Raw genomic sequence first — 19712 nt, 5'->3', positions numbered from 1 at the left:
GACCAACCTATCCCTTCACATTGAAAAAATGACCGACTCTTGCAAAAGAAGAAAATTAGCCTTATCAAAAAAAAGGATGCTACTTAGCCTTATTTTGGCCTTATCAACAAACACACTAACGGATTTAAAATAAAAAAACGCATAAATCCTAAACACACCAACGGACTCATGCAAATAAAAAAATAAAAAATAAACAAGATATTTCTTCTTCTTTTGATCGCGATCCGATTGCTCCTGATAACGGAGTGCAATCATCTCGACTGCATCACTTCCCTAAAGGTATGCCTCCATGAGACGTGCATATCCCTTGCCAATGTGTGAAATCTCGTAAAAAATGTGGTTAAGTCTCCAAGAGCAAGGTGTGTTCCCTAGTGTGGTTTTGGGTAGGATTTCGGTAGGTGGGACAAAAGTTGGGTTTTGGGTCCGGGATTGTCTAGGGAAGGAGACTAGGTCAGGGTCCAATGATTTAGGGGTGCAGGCACGTAGGAATTCTCTTAGCCAAAAACAGGCGCGTGCACGCACACACACATGCACAAAAATATATATTTCACAAACATGTGATTTGCATGAGCAATAGCCATCTTGCAATGAAATCACGCTACTGTCTTTATTGACAAGAAAATCTTCTAACCATTTATTTCCGTGTTCTCTTTCAGGAAAAAGTAAAGGATATTAAAGTAACTCCCTCTTTTGAAAAGATACACACCACGATCATTGATATTGAAACTTGAAACAGGAAATGCACATTATTCCTGAAGATATAGTAACAAAAGATACATTACATACTGAAAGAGGGAAGTAATAACATTATCATTGTGCTCATCTACATTGCATGTAAAATGCAATGATGTAGTGAGATTGGGTGCCAGTCATCCAAAATACAGATGTGAGATCATTTAAGCCCATGACAGGACTGCTTATGCTTTCCATTTCAACAATAAAGTGTTGATAATTGGGTCATTCATCCCATAGATGTCAAGGAAAACTGCTAAAAGGTGGTAAACTCCTTTCTCCTGAAAAACTTCCTAGAAGTCGGTATGATCTTATTTTCCAAAGTTGAGGCAAATAGATTCATCCATATCCTTCTCATCCTCCTCACATATTTCCAAGTTCACCATGTAACCCCTGTCTTTCCTCCATGTTTCCCGAGTATTCCCATCTGCTACCTTGATTATGAGTTTCAAATGTAACAGAAAAAACTCCTACAAAGTAATTAATTATCAATTCTCCATAGCATTTCATTGGATTACATTATACATTCTACATGTTCTTGTTTCATAAAGAACGCCCCTCAGGCTGAACAAAACACTTCAGTTCAGATAAGTCCTCAGAAACTGCAGCGAATGTCTAAAGAGCAGGGAAAGCTTGAACAAATGACTGAAGATCAAGAATTCAAAGTAGGATTAACATTTCAGTGTTGCAAATGCCTGAGTGAAACTATAACATGCAGGAAGGGGAACATATACTATATTGTCCAAATAATACCAAATCTTGGCGAAATTGGGAAAGAATTTCATACCACGCCACTTAAGGTACTTAACACATTTTGTGAGAAAGTGATCTTGGTGGTACATGTGAGAAATAAAGAATAGAGTTCCCTTTATTATAAGGTGGAAAATTTACCTATTCAGTAAAGTTTTTTTATGGCCCTGGCCAGAACATCAGCAACTTGACCTTAAGTATTTCTGCATTGACCTCTTTCCAATTTATGTAACCTCAATATACTATAATATCTTGTTTTCAACTTGACCTGAAGTATTTCTATACTGAACCTGAAACTAGCCTTTTTTCATAATGTAACCTCAATATATTATAATAATCTAGTTTTTATTAGGAATTCGATCCAAATAAATCATAATTGCCTTTTCTTTTCAAAAATGGAAATTTTAACCATTTCAAATACCACAATCTATCCAAACTAGCCAACAAGCCAAGAAAGTAACAACATTGCAGACTCCAAACATAGTATCAAGGAATGCAATTCCTTAATGATTTCAGGACAAATGCTAAAACATATATAACTTAATTCATCATTAGTAAAAACTAACAACCCAGGAACAATTAATTAAAACCAAAATAAAAGGGCCTAATACCCTTCAGGCAATATAGAAAGAGAAAAAAACAACTAGTATAAGAACTGGAAATGCTGCCTCTCAGTGCATACCTACGCTGTTTAACATACCCATCACACACATGGTGATGGCATGGGAATTAAAGACAGGGAATGGAAGAAGCTTGTATGTGTTTTAATCTTGATATATAATGGAATTTAGAGAGGTTATTTAGTACCTTTCTTACAATGAATACCGACATCTGGTAGTTTAATCATTCTCTTAGTCATTCAAGTTATATGCAATGTAAAATATATATTAGATAACTCAATAAGATTTATCTATCACAAAGTCCATCATTGATGCAGTGTTTATTCTTCAAGCACATTAAAAAAAAAGAAATCCAGAAAATGTAACAGAAAACTATATGAGGATATAACCTTCATGAGTTGAAATTTGAAAATATGGAACAACTCTATATAATCATCCGTAACATGCTTCTAAATTGTCAGTGGTTTAAACAAATTATGTATGACTTCTTCAATCAGTCAATTAATTAAAAAAAAATAAGCATTTCTCTGTGATCATATGTCATATATAAGAACTTATGCTCAGTTTTAGGAATAACAACAGGCAAAAGTCATTATGGACATAATGATAACCTTGAATTTCAAATGGGAAAGTATCCAGAATGCGAAGGACAATGGAAAACCATTGTCTAAAATGGACAGTGTGATGGAGAGCATAGAGATAATGGAACCCATTCGAATACGTGACCCCAATGGTTGGAGCCTATCTCTCTCCATCTCCAACAGTCAAATCAATGGATGGTAATGGTGCCCATTAGAATATGGTTTCTCCATAGTTCATTGGATTATAGTATTTTCCCCTCCCCAATATATGACGTGCGTACTAGAACTGAATTGCACCAAATGCTATCATCTACAAAGAGGTGGAATTGAGAAAAAAAATATCGTGAAGCAGCAGAGGGCAATATTCCAAACCTTGGAGCTCCATATCTGAAGTGACTAAATCAAGCTGAAGTAGATCAAGAAGGCGACCAAGATCAACAGCACTAGTCCAGTTCTCAGGACCAGCCCCATCCTTAAGCTTCAGGCGGCCTCGGTTTGCTGTACCACCCCAGATAATGCCTAAAGGTCTAGGTTTTTCACCATTCTCACTATTAATAAGTATAACACTGCCGCTATCACCTTCAAGATCAAATGCTTGTGTATTCTCTCCAACCACAAGAAAGTCAGTGAAGAAGCAAATGCCTTTCTCATCATTATACTCCAACGCATAGGCCAGGATGGTGCCTCTGGTTAAGCCAGAGCTTCTCCCTACTTTTACGACGTGCTTCCCAATAAGGCTTCCTATGGGTGCTTGTAGGTTGACATGCATAACCTCACCCATATCCCCAACACCTTTTACTATAGTTGTGACTTTGGACATATCAAAGCTATCTGCAAATGGGACAAAAGCCCCGTCTGCCCGTACAAATGTCTCTGTGGTAAAACCAAGGAAGGTTAGAAAAACTCCAAAAGTTAACTACCTTTGTAAATCAAATGAAATAGCTCACAGAGAGAGGCCTTATCCCCAAACCATAAATTAAGCTTTTAACAGGATGGCAGTACAATCAAAACCACGTTAAACGCACTATAATTGACAGTTATGGAAATGGAAAAATATACAATATTAAGTCAACTATGGAGGGTATCGCTTCCTAATTAAATACTGGAAGGTAATGGGGAGAGCATGGGTCTGGCCAAAATAGGAAATGACTCCAATGGTGAGTCCAACTCTTATCTCCCCCAACATCCACCATTTACTTGGACCATGATGATCCGAATAGATTATGGAGCCCACTGAGTGATAATATACCTCCTCATGAATGAATGAAATCCATAAGGTCCCATCTTAAATGGTAATGTTAAAACAACAAACAATCCCACAACTCAAACAAAAATGAATAGTTATTATAAAAGAAATAAGCAAATGAATAAATCAAAAGTCAAAACTAACCTGGATTTGTGCTAGCGAATATTCCATACCACAATTCATCTGTAATGAAGGATGTTGCTCTTTCAACAGCACCCAAATAGACACCAGGACCAAGGTTAGGTGGTAAAGGATGAAACATTTTCTGATTAGGATAGTCCAAGTCCACTGCAACATGACGATTTGTCAAGAAACCCACCTGGTGAGAACCAGTTCGGCTTTTCACAATTGTTCCAAGGGTTCCATAGGTCTCTTGACTTGCAACCTGGAACCAGGAAATTACAATTTCAGAACAGGTGACTTGAGGAGGGGATGAAGAATGACATCAGTTGATAACTTAGAGCAATACAGACATAGTTCTAAAGAAAAGAGTTTGACATGATTTTCGAACTAGATGGTTTCAGTAATCAAAACAGAACGTATATTTAAATTTTTTTGACATAGTAACTAACAATCATAAAAGGTAAAAGCGCAAATGAGTTTCTCAAAACACTAAAGCTTTCCTAGTTTTGCAAACTCGGGGAATTCAAATATAGGTAAGACCTCAAAAAGAACATAGCCTTGTGTGGCATTTCTGACTTCCACTTTCTACTTCCTTAAAGCACTTGTCTTTTGATAGTTTATATGTTGTAGAAGAAACAAGCTTAAAGGAGTTAGCTTTAAGAACTTCGGAAAATTCATCATGACATGTCAAGAGACTCAAGAAGTAACTACTTGCCAAGATTTGTCATAAGTCTATCTATAAGACATTCATATCCATAAGATGAATACCATTTTAAAAACTCGTGAATCAAGTCACTGATTTCCCTGAATCAACTACGTTGGACCCTCATGAGAAGATCCCTAACCCAAAAAATGTCACCCTCGATAAAACTCCAAATGTCCCTGACATGGAATAAATGATGAAAATTGCTTTACCAATAACTTCAGGCCATTCAATAATTCCATTAAAAATTCCTAAGAGACCAACACAGTCCATCTTTGTGCCATGAGTCAGAAGAGAAGATGTAAAAACCTCCATGGTTTCCTTTTTCTATTTATTTGGGCCTTAAGAGTTTGCATCCCAAATCATGGGTTTTGGATGAATAAACATCATGTTAGAGTATCAGGGATGAAAAACCAGATTGATAGCAATGTAAACTATAATTCGCTATATAGGTGGAGATTAAAATGCAACAATGAATACAACATTGAGTCAAGGAAACAAAAATAACCTCGTGAGAGTGAAATAAAATAATTACAAAACACACCAAGCTTCTTAACCAACTCAAGAAATGCATGGGAAACATCTGGCTGCATAAAAGTGAGGCAGACAAGGCCCTCTGCATAAATGTGAGACAACTAGTTTGCAAGAGAAAGGATGAGGGTCCAAACCAAACTGACCAACAAAGAAAAAGTGAGACAGGGTGACCCACAAGTTGACTGTAGGTTTTGGGACTCCCAGGCTCTTCAATAGTTGGAATACAATTTTTGACGAGTGTCAGCAACCTAGTTGTTTGCTAACTCAGAGAGAAAATATAGCCTTCAACATCCTTGATATTGGAAGGGACGAAGTCCTTCAGAGACCAAGTGAACTCAACACCAAGGAACTCACCACCATTTTATCGAAGAAAAAAAGTATATCACTGAACTCAATACCAATGATTAGCGCCTAACATTCCTCATTAGACAATTATCAAACTACACTATGACGACAACAATAACTGACAGCCATATGATATATTCAAGTAAACAAAGATGGGACAGAAATAACACAGCTTTCGTCATTATCCCAAAGAAATGCAACCTAAGTTCCCATGAAATCAGTCTAAGCATGAAGAGCTGGTTTGAGTCCATTAAAGAATACCCAAATTCCAAATGACTGCCCCATGAAGTACAACTAAAGAGGAACCTGGAGTAGGATGCATAGAAGGATCTACAGGAAGGTCCCCATAAACTATTCTTCAAATCATCAGGGGCAACTAACATGAATGTTCTAGAGGCTATGAGAGTTCTATGGTCAGCATATGTAGCAGTAGTCAAATGTTCACCATAACCAATGTCACGATCCTACTTGTAAACTTTGGCCAAAGATGAGTTGCATGTCAATGAATTAACCTCTCATCTATAGCTTTTAGTTTATAAACCTATATAATGGCCAACTTCCATAAAGGCAGTATGATGAAAGTATTAGGCTTCCTCTTGCATGTCTTGATGCCATCAAGATTGTGATGAAAGCTTCTTTATAAGAGGAAGTTTCACAATAAGAGAGAGAGAGAAACTAATAATGCATAAAGTTTGGTCAAATTGAGATGAAAAGTACTCTCATTTGTATGGTCCCTTTTCCAGAATTTATATAATTTGGCAAAAGTTCAATATAAGTATCCCTTATAAAAAGCTATACAAGACAAGACTTCCACAGTTTTGGCACCAGACTCAGCAACTTCATCTTCCTCCTTCCTCCTCACACTTCCAAAAATCATAAGGTCACATGGAAGATGCAGCAACGTAAATTCCACTTTTGGACTACATTCTAAAACAACAAGGTCCTATGGAGATGAAGAAGCCTGCAGACAAATGGATACCAACTAGAGAGCACCCCAATCTGCATTTAAATGGCTTCAACATCCAAATTGAGAATTATTAGTAGATTTTTGCCTCATATACCTGGAAAATGACGAATGCAATTGCATGGTCATACATTCAAGATCAAAGTGGACCGGATGTTCTCTACCTGAGAAACCAAGAGATAAAGCACAATTCCCTCTACACATTATACATGAGCACCTATAGCACTGAGTCACTCTCATCATTAGCCTTAAGCATATTAGGATATTACGATATATCAAATCTTGTCCCAAACAGGCATATACATAGTACCGGGAACTGATTAAGGTCATTCTTTTCAATTGTAATATTAAGAAGTGATTTTGTTATATTATAACCCCTAGAAAGAAAAGAAAGAATGATATCAAGAAAATACACTGTAATCACCACCATGTACTTTATCCACAATACACAAACTCCATTTCCTTTTATAATCCGGGCTTGCTTCAGATAGACCATATGATATGTTGAATGGCTGACAAGAAGTGGGCTCCAGGGACCACTCATGTACTAATGAACTATTTTCAGATATCTGTAGCCAGCAAAGCAGATGAGGTTTCCAAACAATTGATAATACACCATTGGATCTAGCACTGATTGTCTCTCATGTGTAAAGAACTACATGCCCATACCAATTGGCATATTCAACCCTCTTATTATCTGCGAGACATGCCTTATCAACAATATCACCCATGTAGTGAGTGGATAATTCTGTTGCTATGCACAAAAAATGTCACATACTTCATTTAAAAATTTGGTACACTTCAAAATATATGATACCACTAGAATCATCTCCTTCGATCAAAATATAGTCAATTTGTACCAAAAATCAATAGTCTCGGCACGCGCTAATCAAACAAATGTAGAACATCACAATCAGTATGTCTAAAATCATTCCTAGTAAGTGTCTCATGCTCAAGGAGGCAGTCTAGGGGCTTTTGAAGGTGGCACCCTTTGAATTTATATTTTACAAACATCTTTGGATGTGGCTTCAAGTTGATCTTCTCGTGCAAACCACAGTGAAGAAAGGAAGTTTTCACATCCACAAGAAATGACACCCAATGACATGTTGCAGTCATGAATATCACCATCCGAATTGCAGTCCTCTTATCCACATGGGAAAACATCGCTTCAAAACTATATGCATGCTTCCAATTGTATCCAAGGGTTACCATCCCAGCCATATGTTCCCTTTAGAAAAGGAACCAAAATCCCAAGTTTCATTCCTTCACCGCTCCAGGTTCTTCATGTAGCCTTTGGTCAATAAGGCTGTGATGCAGCTTATATGGTTTAGGTTTATACATAGACTCAACTGAACCAAGAAAGGCTCGATGATAAGCATCAAATGAAACACAAAAAATAAAATGATCCACAGGAACAGATATCCAAGAAGAATGACATACCTGACACTTACAAAAGGGATCTGAAACTGGGACTGAAGGATACTCTAGAAGGTAAAGATCTTGCAAATCTCGTAAAACCTGAGATAGGCGTAAGTGACGGCTAAAAACTTTCAGCACAAGAGATTACATGCATTACTTAGGGAAGTTTCAGGAAGACAGCTTAGAATTTTGCCAAGGCCAATCCATGGTTCTAAAATCAGGAGAAATAACAAGTCACATGGTTTGCCTCCAGAGTCGTGTTGAAAACAACTCAAATATGGCAATTGGCTAAAGAAAACAACATTCCATAGACATACAAATTTTCATTAATGGCATGCTAGCATCTACACCCTCTCAAGTCTCAACAAAATGAAGGGTCAGAAAGTTTCTATTATACATATACGAATACAGACACATATGGATAAGGAAATGGGCATACAACTCACTTTCCTAAAGTATAAGACACTGTTACGGGTACAGGTGTCCAATCCGACAAGTTGAAATAAAAGAATAAAATGCAGTAGAAATACCATAAATAACAATTTAGGAAACTGAAACATATATATAGGATCTACCATAGAAAAAGCATTAATAAATAACCTTAAATTCAACTTTTAGAGCATTGAATTTGGTAACTCAAAGTGATCAGGTAAATCAAAGAGATCATACTAAAATTTCAAAGCTAAAATGGAAAGAATTGATAAACCATTAATTAATGGATTACATCTATATCATATGGTGATAATTCTTCGTCAAAATATGACCTAGCTAATAAATAAGAAGCATGAAAAATTAGGGAGTCATCATCCTTAACGATCATTATAATTTATTTTACTCATAACCGTTGATATAATTTAAAGTAGGGGCCCAAAATCTTGAACAACTATAAAGTAACAAGCATATGGCAGAACAATATCCCATACTGTACTGGTATCAGACCATATTGACACTGGTAATTTGAGTACATAGAGGTATCTGTGCATAATAGCTATGGTTTTTTTATCTTATTGATAATTTGTCATACAAACTGATCCATTAGATTGAAAGAAATGCATACAAAATTCTGTATCCTAGAAAAATAGGTGGCATGAAAGTCCAGACTAAAGTTGGCAACAGAATTATCCCAATATGATTTCTTTTGTCTTCCCCCCCAACCAAACTATTGTGATAACCATCTCAGGTAAGAACTTATCAGAAGTTGAAGAAATAATAAGCATTGCATGTTTTCTACAATTTATGGTTCCCTTTAAGCCACAACATTCTATCGTGGGACTTGAGGACAAGAGCACTGACGCGTAATCCTTTATTCCTTTTTCAGAAAAATATATTTGAAATTCAATACCCACCTATTATCTCCGAGAATTTTAATTATCTTTCCAAATTGGTTTGGAAATACAAAATGACCTAGGAAACAACACACTTCGGATTTTTTTCTGAGAAGCATATCCAGAAAATGTTTCAATAATCAAGAATAAACATCACATGTGAAGTACATTGTAAACGGCAATAACCAATAACAATGGCTACAATCTCCTGAAGTATAAAACTGATGAAAGCTAAAAAATTCCAGAAAAAGCACCTGAGATCCTGGACCAATACATTGGTCACTTCCTCGTAGGCCTTCTACTAGCTCTGTGTATACCTGCTCCTTAGGTATTGCAACAGGTGAAGTATAATATGAGAATTCTACAACATCCACATCACACCATACACCACCTGGGCCCTATAGAAGAGAGATGTAAAAGGTGAGGATGAGTCAAGTAAAAAATCAAGAAGCCACATATAGCTGATGCAAGTATATACACACGCAAAATAGACAACCAAACTGCACTTCAGACAGAGTCAAATAAAATTAGACAAGTGAATTTGATTTGTTAAAAATGAATAAGTCATTCACATTTGAACTCAGTAGTCTATATAGAATGGTATCTTGTGGCTCAGGAAACGCACCATGAAAATGGATGAACGCATCTTCCCACTAACAATAATAAATAGATTAATTTAGCCATGTAACTTTGTAACCACAATATGAAGACCTTTATAGTTGAAAATTTGACAAGCATAGAGATGTGAGTTTGATTGATTTCTTTTTTGTTATACTAATGTTAAGATTTCTACATAGAATAGGATGTCTTGCATAATAAACAAAAAATACTATAATCAAATGACCATAATGCTCCTTTGGATATAAATAATACAATCAAGAGAAAAGAGATAAAAAAATCAACAACATTACTCTTACACGGAGTAATGCGCATACATGCTGCATATAAAACCACATGCAAATATGATGCAGATCAAGATCTGGTTGATTTAGACTTTTTTTGTTTTTTTGGGGTATCAGACGGTTAGAGATCGCGATGGCTGGTCCTGGAGGTCTTAGCCACAAGGATGCTGATCTGACCCGATTGTGTAAGGAAATCAACAGCTTGATGGAGAGGGTTACATAGCAGTTGTGCAAGCGAGGCCAGAAACAGCATGTCCTAAACAAAAAGGAATCTATGGGGATAGATCCAAATCATGAGGTTTTTATGGAGAATGGCACAAATCAGAGTCTGACTCAGAGTGGGAGCAAAATGATGGCATGTCAAACTACATAGATGGGTTTGAAGCACGATGGCATCAACGGAAGCATAATTTTGAAGAAGAACTTGAGTACCACCCTTTCCACCTCCATGCTTCCCGTGAAGAGCCGAGTGAAGGAGAACAGGGTTGATTTTAGCATAGGTCATATAGAAAATCAGCAGGTTGTAGATTGGGATCAGCCACCAATCTTCGATACATATATAGATGAAAAACAAGATCTTATAGGAAATTCGATCTATGATAATGATCATGATTTCGTGGTTAAACAGATACTTGAAGAAAAAAAATGAAGTACTCAAAGGAGAATCAATAGGTGAAGTTGGTTTCGTCCTCAAATGCACTCATCTCGAAGATGCTCCTTTGATATGTTTTAAGGCTGAGCCTAAGCAATTTCAACAACGTTATATAGCTGAACTAATTTAATTTCAACCAGTTTATATGGCTAAACATATTCTATCAACATACAATGACCCTTTCCTCAAGGGTCTCAGATTCACTGCATAATCGTTGTGTCTTGATTAATGCAATAACTCAAAGTCCTAGGATCAAGCCCTAAACTCAATGTGCAATATTCGGGTTGGAAGAGACCGTACATTAAGAGGAGGATTTGTATTAACTTATTTCAAAAATCGAGAACGAGTTTTCTCTAACCAAGGAAGAATGATGTAGATCAAAATCTAGTTGATTCATAATTTTATTTTACTTTTACCAAAAACAACCTTTCCAAAGAGAAAAAAAAAAAAAAACCTAACCCTAATAACAAATAATAATTAAATTCACATCCCTAATATTTATATATATATATATATATATATATATATATATATATATATATATATATATATATATATATATATGTTAAAATTCTGAATCAACCAAATCTTGATCTGCATCAAAATATAAATATAAATATCAATTACCAAAGATGCCATGATCATTATTGTTAGATGAGTTGATCCTTCAGAGATTCAATGCTTGGTAGATATGTCAACAATGATGACAATGCGTCCAAGTATGCAAAATAAGGGCAATAAGAGTGCGCAATCATTAAGTAAAACAAATGCTTAAAAAAACGGATCAGTGACCCAGATCGCCCATCCCAAAAATCAGCCTGGATCAGTGGATTAGCTGGATTGGCTTTGATCTGACCCTAAAAAATTTTAGAAAAGTATTAAATATTATTTTTTGAGTTTCCAAAAAAAATGGGGGTAGTGCATTATAGATTTTCAATATTTTCAAAAATAAGTGAATATTAAAACGTGGTTTCTTGTCTTAGTATCTATTGATATTAATTTTGATACTAATTTTTATATTAAATTTGCTACAGTACTTTTACAAAATTTTGAAAGTCATTTTGTGACTTTTAGTGAAGAAATGAGGGAGAAAGCGATTTTTGTGAATGTCCTTTGCGAATTTTGCACTTGATTTTTCTCTCACACACATTGGACCTCTCTCTCTCTCTCTCTCTCTCTCTCTCTCTCACATTGTCACTAAAGGGGATGTTAGTAGATTTTGGGTGAGTTAGTAAATAAAACTCGTATAGCTTTATTATAATTTTTTATAAAAGGGGACCAATATTGAATTTAACCCTCCATGTTTTTGCCCCATATTGTGTACAGAAGTAAATTTAGGGGGCTGCTTCATATAGAAAAGGGGAATGGAGGATGGGAAATACGGGGTTTGGACAGCCCAAGCAAATGTGGCTACCCAAGAAAGGGAGAGGTGAGCCACTGAGCCATCCCTCTCTGTATAAAAAAATACATATATCAAATTTTATTTTTCAATAAAAATAATGTGGGAACCGAGCTATCTAGCACGGTACCCTGACAAAACCAGTAGTTCTCTGATAGGACCGGCCGAATCTGTCAGAGAAATTGCTAGTTCATTAGGGGAACCGGCCAGTTCCCGATATTTTGGGAGATCTGGATTGGCCTGACTGATTCCCGATTCAGATCAACCAGTTCTTATCGAGACCACTGATTTTTAAAACCTTGAGTATTAAAGCATAACATATCAACTGAACTTTGTTAGGAACCAGTGCAAGTAACTTTTATTGGGACTTTTATTGGGAAAAACTAGTCCAACTGATTATATCATGGATTTTACAATCTAACATAGCTAAAGAGCCTTCAATGTCAAAAATTCCAAAGATAAATCTAGCTGGGGTTTTTATTAACTCCCCCTTAATATAGTTATGTATACATGATGACCATCAAATAAAGTGTGTTTTAACAAAAGTGTATAGTTGTCGTCATAGCTAAATTTGCAAAAGTCACATCCTTAGGTATGGGAATCTTGAAATTGGAGTACAATTCACTCTAGACCTCAACATCCCCAAAATCAGAAGTTGTAAAAATGATATTTCTTAGAAGTTAGGAGCATATCTCTTTCTTTTTATGATGACCATCCTAAATTGCAATAAGTAATCCGTTCTGATAAGTAACATGTCTACTTCAAAGTTTTTGTCTCATGGCAATGATCCCGTTCATAAACAACACACATAGGGAACACAGTCCTCTCTAAAAGAGGATAAGCTCCCTTCTTTTCTTTTTTTCCCCTTTTTTTTTTTTTGTTGGAGGGCGACAGTGAGCATGGGCATTGAACAAGGTCTATATATTGCTGGAAACAATCAACACTTTAACAGTTTAACCAATAAGCCAATGTCAAATCCCAAAAAAAGGATAAGCTTGATCAATATATCATACAATAATTTAACCAGAAATAAAACCAACTAGATACTTGGTTACATTTCCAACCGCAGGTTTTTGGTTCTCATCATTGCGTCACCAGAAGGCTTTTCACGGCCTTGAGGAGTCTGCGACAATACTCTATATAGATGACATTGTAATCTTTTGCGAGGTGTGCCCCACCCAAATAAAAAACATTTGGTTATTTCTCAGGATTTCTGAAATAGCTATAGGTATGAGGGCTAACATGCCAAGACCAAGATGCTTGGGATTTGTATCAATGTTGTCAAATTCACTTCGGAGTCTTCTTCGGTTTGGTGAGAAAAATGAAGTAGTTTGGTGCTTCGGCCGATTCGAGGGATGACTTTGGATTTTTTAATTTAATATAAAAATATCAGATATTTATATATAAAAATAATGAAAAAAATGAAAAATAAAAAGTTCAAAAATATAAAAAAATACTTTTATATGGATATTTCTTTGCTTAGGCCGAAGAGGCCGAAGCTTCGGCCGAATCGGCTCGAAGAACCCGAATCTGACCGAAGCCGCAGCACCAGGCTTTGCTTCGCTTTGGTCTAGGCCTAAATCCAAAAGCTTCGGCCTCTTTGGAAGCAAAGTTGACAACATTGATCGGTATAGACCAAGCGGATGCCAGTGCCTTGACGCAACATCTTGGCTGCAGAACAAAATCTCTCCCCTCCACTTATCTTGGCCTATGGCTTTGTTTGGGGATCACTAGGAAATGCCCTTAGGACCCCAATCATGGAAAGGTTTAAGCAAAGTCTTGCAAACTAGAGAGATCGATATCTCTCACAATGAAGCCGGATCACTCTGATCCTAGCCAATGTCCCAATCTATAGCATGCGCTATTCGAGATACCAGAGTCAATAGTTTCTGACTTTGAAAACCTCATGCAAAATTTCCGGTGGTCTAGAGCCGAGGGCAACCATATATTCCACGTCCTTGCGTGGTACAAGATTTGCTACTAGAAATCTAAAGGGCACTAGGGGTCAGAAGGCTAAGACACAACAACTTGGAGCTGATAGGGAGCCAAGTGGTAGTGGACGTTTGCTGCCGATGAGTCCCAGCCATCTAGAGAGGATGTTGCAGATAAAGATGGTATCAAGGACAATGATCAGCTCACAAATTGCCCTTTGCACAAATCATCTGAAGCTTGGACCTATATTGCAAAGTGTAGCCAATCTTTCATAGGATTTATTAGGATTTATTAGGGACAGAATCGAGTTCTAGAAACACCGATGGGCAGAAGACTTGAGTTAGGTAGCAGATGGCCTCAGCTCCTAGCAATAGCAACCAACGAGGATGCCTCCATAGAGGACACACTAGAATCCAACACTGGCAATTTAGTTGGTGCCCGTGCCCTACCTTAAACGGGCCCTCACGGACACCGAGAGTGACGCACAGCAGTTGCGCCTTTTTCTTCCACCCTCTTTGTGCCCATAGAAGAGAGGGATCAACTGGTTCATTTTCGGTGAATACCTTTTACAAGACTCTCCTACTGGCTCCTCCCCGCTCCTCCTTTTCTCCTTTGGTCTGCCCTAGTGTCCCACAAGGTCCAAGCCTTCTCATGGACCTTAACCCACGGCAGGGTGCTTATTGTCAATCAATTGAAAAGGAGAGGAATGGACCTCCCAAGCCGCTGCATCATGAGCCTCCAAGAAGAAGAAAATATCAACCATCTTCTCATCTTTTTCTGCACTGTGAAGTAGCCAGGTTCCTATGGCCCCCCCTTCTTCAGTTATTCAGAGTATCGAACTCCACTGGATCACGCAACCGTCCATAAGGCAACTCATGACCACTTGGATGTCCCCACCTTTCCCCACGGTCGGCCATCTCTTTGGTTTGCCTCAGTCTTTACTCTGTTTTGGGGGCTCTAGAAGGAGAGGAAAGCTTGGACTTATGAAATGATTCATGGGCTGCCCATAGCCATCTTCAATCAACTAACAGCCAACAACGTATCCCAGGCAAAGGGTCTTCCACACCTTAAAAGCCTCAGTGCCGAGGACTTTAGGAGAAATTGGCACAATCTTGTGTGATTAGCCCCTAGAGCTCTCAAGGTCAGGCCCCTTTGGATCCCCCCGCCCCTAGGTACCCTCAAACTAAATCTACATGGTTGCTCTCTCGGCAACCCGGGCCCCTCTGGTTATGGAGACAGCTTGGCGAAACCGGAAGGGGAAATACTCAGTTTCTCAGGGTTCCTAGGCATAACCAATTCCACTACAACCGAGTCCATCGCAATCCTAGAGGGTCTCAAGCTGCTCCATTCTGTTCTTTTCTGATGTGGGATCTCTTATAGTGGAAGGGAACACCAGGAATGTTAGGACTTGGGCAGCTAGGGATGGCCAACCTCAGTGGAGACTCGCTCATGTTTTCAGCAACATTTTTATGCTTTGCTGGAACCTCCCACTCACTCTCTGCCACATCCCAAGGGCAGCCAACAACCGCGTTGATTTGCTAGCCAGGGAGGGTGCTCGGGGTGTCTCAATGACAGGAGAGACTTCAGCAGCTCTTTCTCTACCCCCACAAAGCACCAGCAACTACCCAGCATGTGCGCCTCTGGTTTTGCTTACCATACACCATTTGGCTATCTTTCTTCTTCTCCTCTCTATCTCCCTCTTTGTCTTCTCTTCTCCCTTCCTCCTTAGTGTATTTCTTATAGGCTATTTCTATCACAGGTGGCTTCACTTGTTTTTGGTACTTGAGCTCCCTTTGAGGCTAGCCAGTTTTTGTAAAGCATGGAGTTTTTTGTTTTTCCTTATTCTAAGCATTCATACAGTTGGTCACCATATATCCCTCACTCCATTTTCTCTCTCCACTCCCTTCTCTTCTTTTCTCTCTCTTTTTCTGCCCACACCTTCCTGAGAACCCAGACTATGGCTTGCCAGCAAGGGGCATGAGGGGTTTTCTCTAATGTTGTTATATATTAATATAATATCATCAATCATTCTCAAAAAGACATATATATATATATATATATATAAACATTTATAAACAGTCTCATTAAGTTGTACAATGATATATGTCTATGTTGAAATATATTCAGCTTTTGAATCCTAAGATGTTGTCTTGACTATGGTTTTATGTTTTTAGATTTCTTTGTATTTTTGTCTAGTGATGAAATTTTTCATAGATAATCCAAAAAAACGACAAAGATCTGAGGTGTGATTTGCTGAACATGTAATTATGAATCCATGTAAGGTAAAATTGTTCACCATAACTATTTAGACATGAGTAATAAGTTAGTCCATCCCTCATTGTTAACTATTTTTGGGCAAGGTTACCATGGCCATTTGCCAAAGGAATCACTAACAAAGAAAACATACTACGTGGTATCATTAAAGCTAATTCCAGCAATCACTGACAAAGAAAACATACTACATGTACCAAAAAGTGGATTTAATGTATCATTAAAGCTAATTCCAGTACATTAATTGTTCAACAGACTAAGAATATATATGATATGTTTAATATTTATATTTTCAAGATTTACATATAGAAATATTAAAAAAAAAAAACCCTCATTCAAAACTGGTTTGCAATAGAGAGAGCGTAGTAAGTCAAAAAATTTCCTTCGTGAATGATAAGAGAGTTTTACCTTCCCAATACAACATTAGCAATCATTTATGTATTTGTATGTGTTCAAAAAGCTATGCTTAATCAAGCAATAACTGCAAAGTCTGTTTGATTTACAGGAAAGAAGGAAAGGAACCATACCACAATCCAATGGAGTATTCTAGGCTGTACTCTAAAGGGGCATCCAACCTCCATTTCTAATAATAGAGAACGGAGATAGACCAGAGTGGGGCCCACCATGATTCACCCAGATACAATTAATCTCCAGCATCAATCATCAGCAATAGATAGAAGAAGATAACACCCCAATAGACCATAGACCAGCGTTCTATTGTATACACTATCAAAGGAAAAAAAGGTAGACCGAGGAAAATAAGAAAAGAAAAAATAAGGCAAAACATGTACCTCAAGAGTGTAAGGCAAGACCTGGCACTCCAACAACCATTGCCTATGCACCTTCCTCGCAACAAAGACGAGAATCGCCGGTATATCAGTAAGGATCCCCTTCCTCATCCTGAACCCAACCGCGGTCCCCAAACTATATCTTCTCAAAATCTTGCTATGAAAAGCCCTAATCGTCATGAGATCTAGAATCGTTGCCGCCTGTTGGCTTGGGGGCAATTGGGCAACATGGCCTGGCTGGAAGCCCTTGTGGAGGCCAAAGAAGTAAGAAGCCCGCTCTTCTGCAGTGTCGTTGAGTCGAGTCGAACCTGGCCAGGAAAAGTATGCTGCCGTATGGCTGCTTCCCTCACAGTTCTGTTGTTGTTGCTGCTGCTGCCCACCTGATGCCACCAGCTCGATCGACGGACTGTCAAGGGGCAGCCGGCATGTTCCTCCACCTGTTTCTCTGTTTCCTCCATATCCATGATGAACTTGGGAAGAGTAAAGCAGGGACTCTGGATCAAAAGACCTGCAAAGATAGGTTGAGAGAGAGAGAAGAGAGTGACAAAGGTGGAATTGTATGCATGCCTAAAAGGGAAAGGAAAGGTTGCCTTGTTTTTCTTGTCGAGAATTACATAGTGAAATGTTCACATGAAGCTCACTTGTTCTGGTTGCCATTACTCTTAAACCTATTTACAGAGGAGAAATATGAAATTTGGGCAGGGGGAGTTGTAGATATTTACTTGTTTTTTAGGAATGCAAGCAAAATATGATTGTGGGGGGAAGAGAGAGGTACATGGAGATATCAAAACCAATCTTTAATGGAAATGAAAGTTTCAGTAATTGAGAGAGAAAGAGAGGTGTCTACTTAGCTCTGTTCTCAAAAGCATCCCCATATTTCATGGAGATGAAAATCTAGAGGGAGATGCCTACTCATTGTCACTACATTCATCTAACAGTTCTGCTTTCAAAAGAAAACCCATGGTACAGGGCCATGTAAAATTGGATTTTGAAGTGAGCGAGAGAAAAGAGGTCCACTTGATTCTGGTTCTGCAGAAAACCATGAGAGAGAAAGAGAGAAGCCGACAGGGGTGCTCACTCATTACCACAATCATGACCATGCGTTTCAGCATTAAGCCCATGATAAAAATAATATTAATAATAAAAGAAAACCATGTCATAAACATCAAAAACAAAGAAAACCCATGATATATAAACATGACAAACAACACAGGCAGAGTGAGAAAAAGACATCAAGAGTGTGGAGCTACAAATGAAGAGAGAGAGAGAGACCGCACCTTCGAAACATGGACTGAGATTTTGACCTGTGCTGAAGATCTGACATGAGAGGATGATGAGAGGGCTTGGAGGTTGCTGACTCCATTGCTCCCCCCTCTCTCTCTCTCTCTGCTCCCCTCTCTCTCTCTCTCTCTACACTTTTTCTCTCTCCTCTTGTTGTATCTCTCACAGACACACTATGGGCTGGTAGTCGTAGTGAAGTCGTGCCCTCCCATAAAGCTGGCGGGCGCAGGAGAGAGTGCAAGTAGCTGTTCTCACGTGCCAAAAGCTCAACAGCTACCCATTTATATATACAACACAAAAATAACGCACATGACCGGGAAAATGGCAGAAAAGGAGTGAGCCGGTTGACAGGCAAAAGATGATTGTGATTTTTTTGTATTAAAAATAATTCTTGTACTAAAAATAAATTGTTTTTTTATATGTATTTTTTATTATCGTTATCATGTGCCTAAAATTTAGCTTTCAAAAAATTTCTAATGAATTTATCTCTGCCTAAAATTTTGGTTTCAAAAAATTTCTAATTTTATTTTTTTTCCGGGAATTAGGATAATACTTTAGCCCTCTTGTAAGATTGTGCTATTCATGTTCTTCCTTTGAGTTTGGGTGGAGGTATAGCTTATAGTGTTGCTAGCAGGATTTGTTTTGAGGCTAGTGAAACAAGGGAGCTATGTGAGAAAGATTTGAGTCATTCATTTTTCATTTCACTTTTGTTGGAGACATCTTCTTGTGGTTCTAGCATTAGTTGTAAGAGTTGTTATTAGATGGCTCTCAATTTAGTAACTTCACACATTTTCATTATGAAAAAAAAAATTTAACTTTTTTTTAATTGGTAAGTTGGAAAAAATGAGGGCACCGGAAAAGCCATGCACCGCCCACTAAAAGTTTTCGTCGAAAGCAAACGAACCTCTTATAAATTGCATGCACAAGTATCAGGTATATCGTTTTCAAACACGCGTAACGCCTAATTAAATGTTGCAGTATCTTTTCTATTTGAAAGATGCTTTGAGATATGCATGACAGTGAGGAGTAATAACGATTGCAAATAGATTTAATGATGAAACTAACTAATTTAGTGATCATAAAACATAGTTGGTAAGTACTCTAGATAATTGTGAGGTATCCAGATATAAGAAAAGATTATGAAA

The 19712-nt window shown here is 37.7% G+C and overlaps 1 protein-coding gene across 2 annotated transcripts in view; it reads right to left on the bottom strand.

Annotated features, from left to right (window-relative positions):
• Positions 1-18733, bottom strand: part of LOC18433631 (protein NARROW LEAF 1) — a 29760-nt gene extending 11027 nt beyond the window's left edge. The window contains exons 1-5 of one of the 2 annotated variants that reach the window (XM_011624790.3): positions 18564-18733; positions 17290-17794; positions 9597-9740; positions 4074-4314; positions 3056-3556 (exon numbers count right to left, since the gene is read on the bottom strand). In XM_011624790.3, coding sequence (XP_011623092.2) covers positions 3056-3556; positions 4074-4314; positions 9597-9740; positions 17290-17794; positions 18564-18649 — 1477 coding nt within the window. In that variant the 5' untranslated portion in view covers positions 18650-18733. The remainder of the gene's footprint in view (positions 1-3055; positions 3557-4073; positions 4315-9596; positions 9741-17289; positions 17795-18563) is intronic. The other variant, XM_088852759.1, reaches the window with a different exon arrangement.
• Positions 18734-19712: the final 979 nt, after the last annotated feature.

This window comes from Amborella trichopoda, chromosome 12 (genome assembly GCF_054954075.1).
Source record: "Amborella trichopoda isolate Santa Cruz 75 chromosome 12, AtrichopodaSantaCruz75HAP2 v2.0, whole genome shotgun sequence".
In the NCBI taxonomy this organism is placed as follows: Eukaryota; Viridiplantae; Streptophyta; class Magnoliopsida; order Amborellales; family Amborellaceae; genus Amborella; species Amborella trichopoda.
This window is presented reverse-complemented; position numbering and strand designations above follow the sequence as displayed.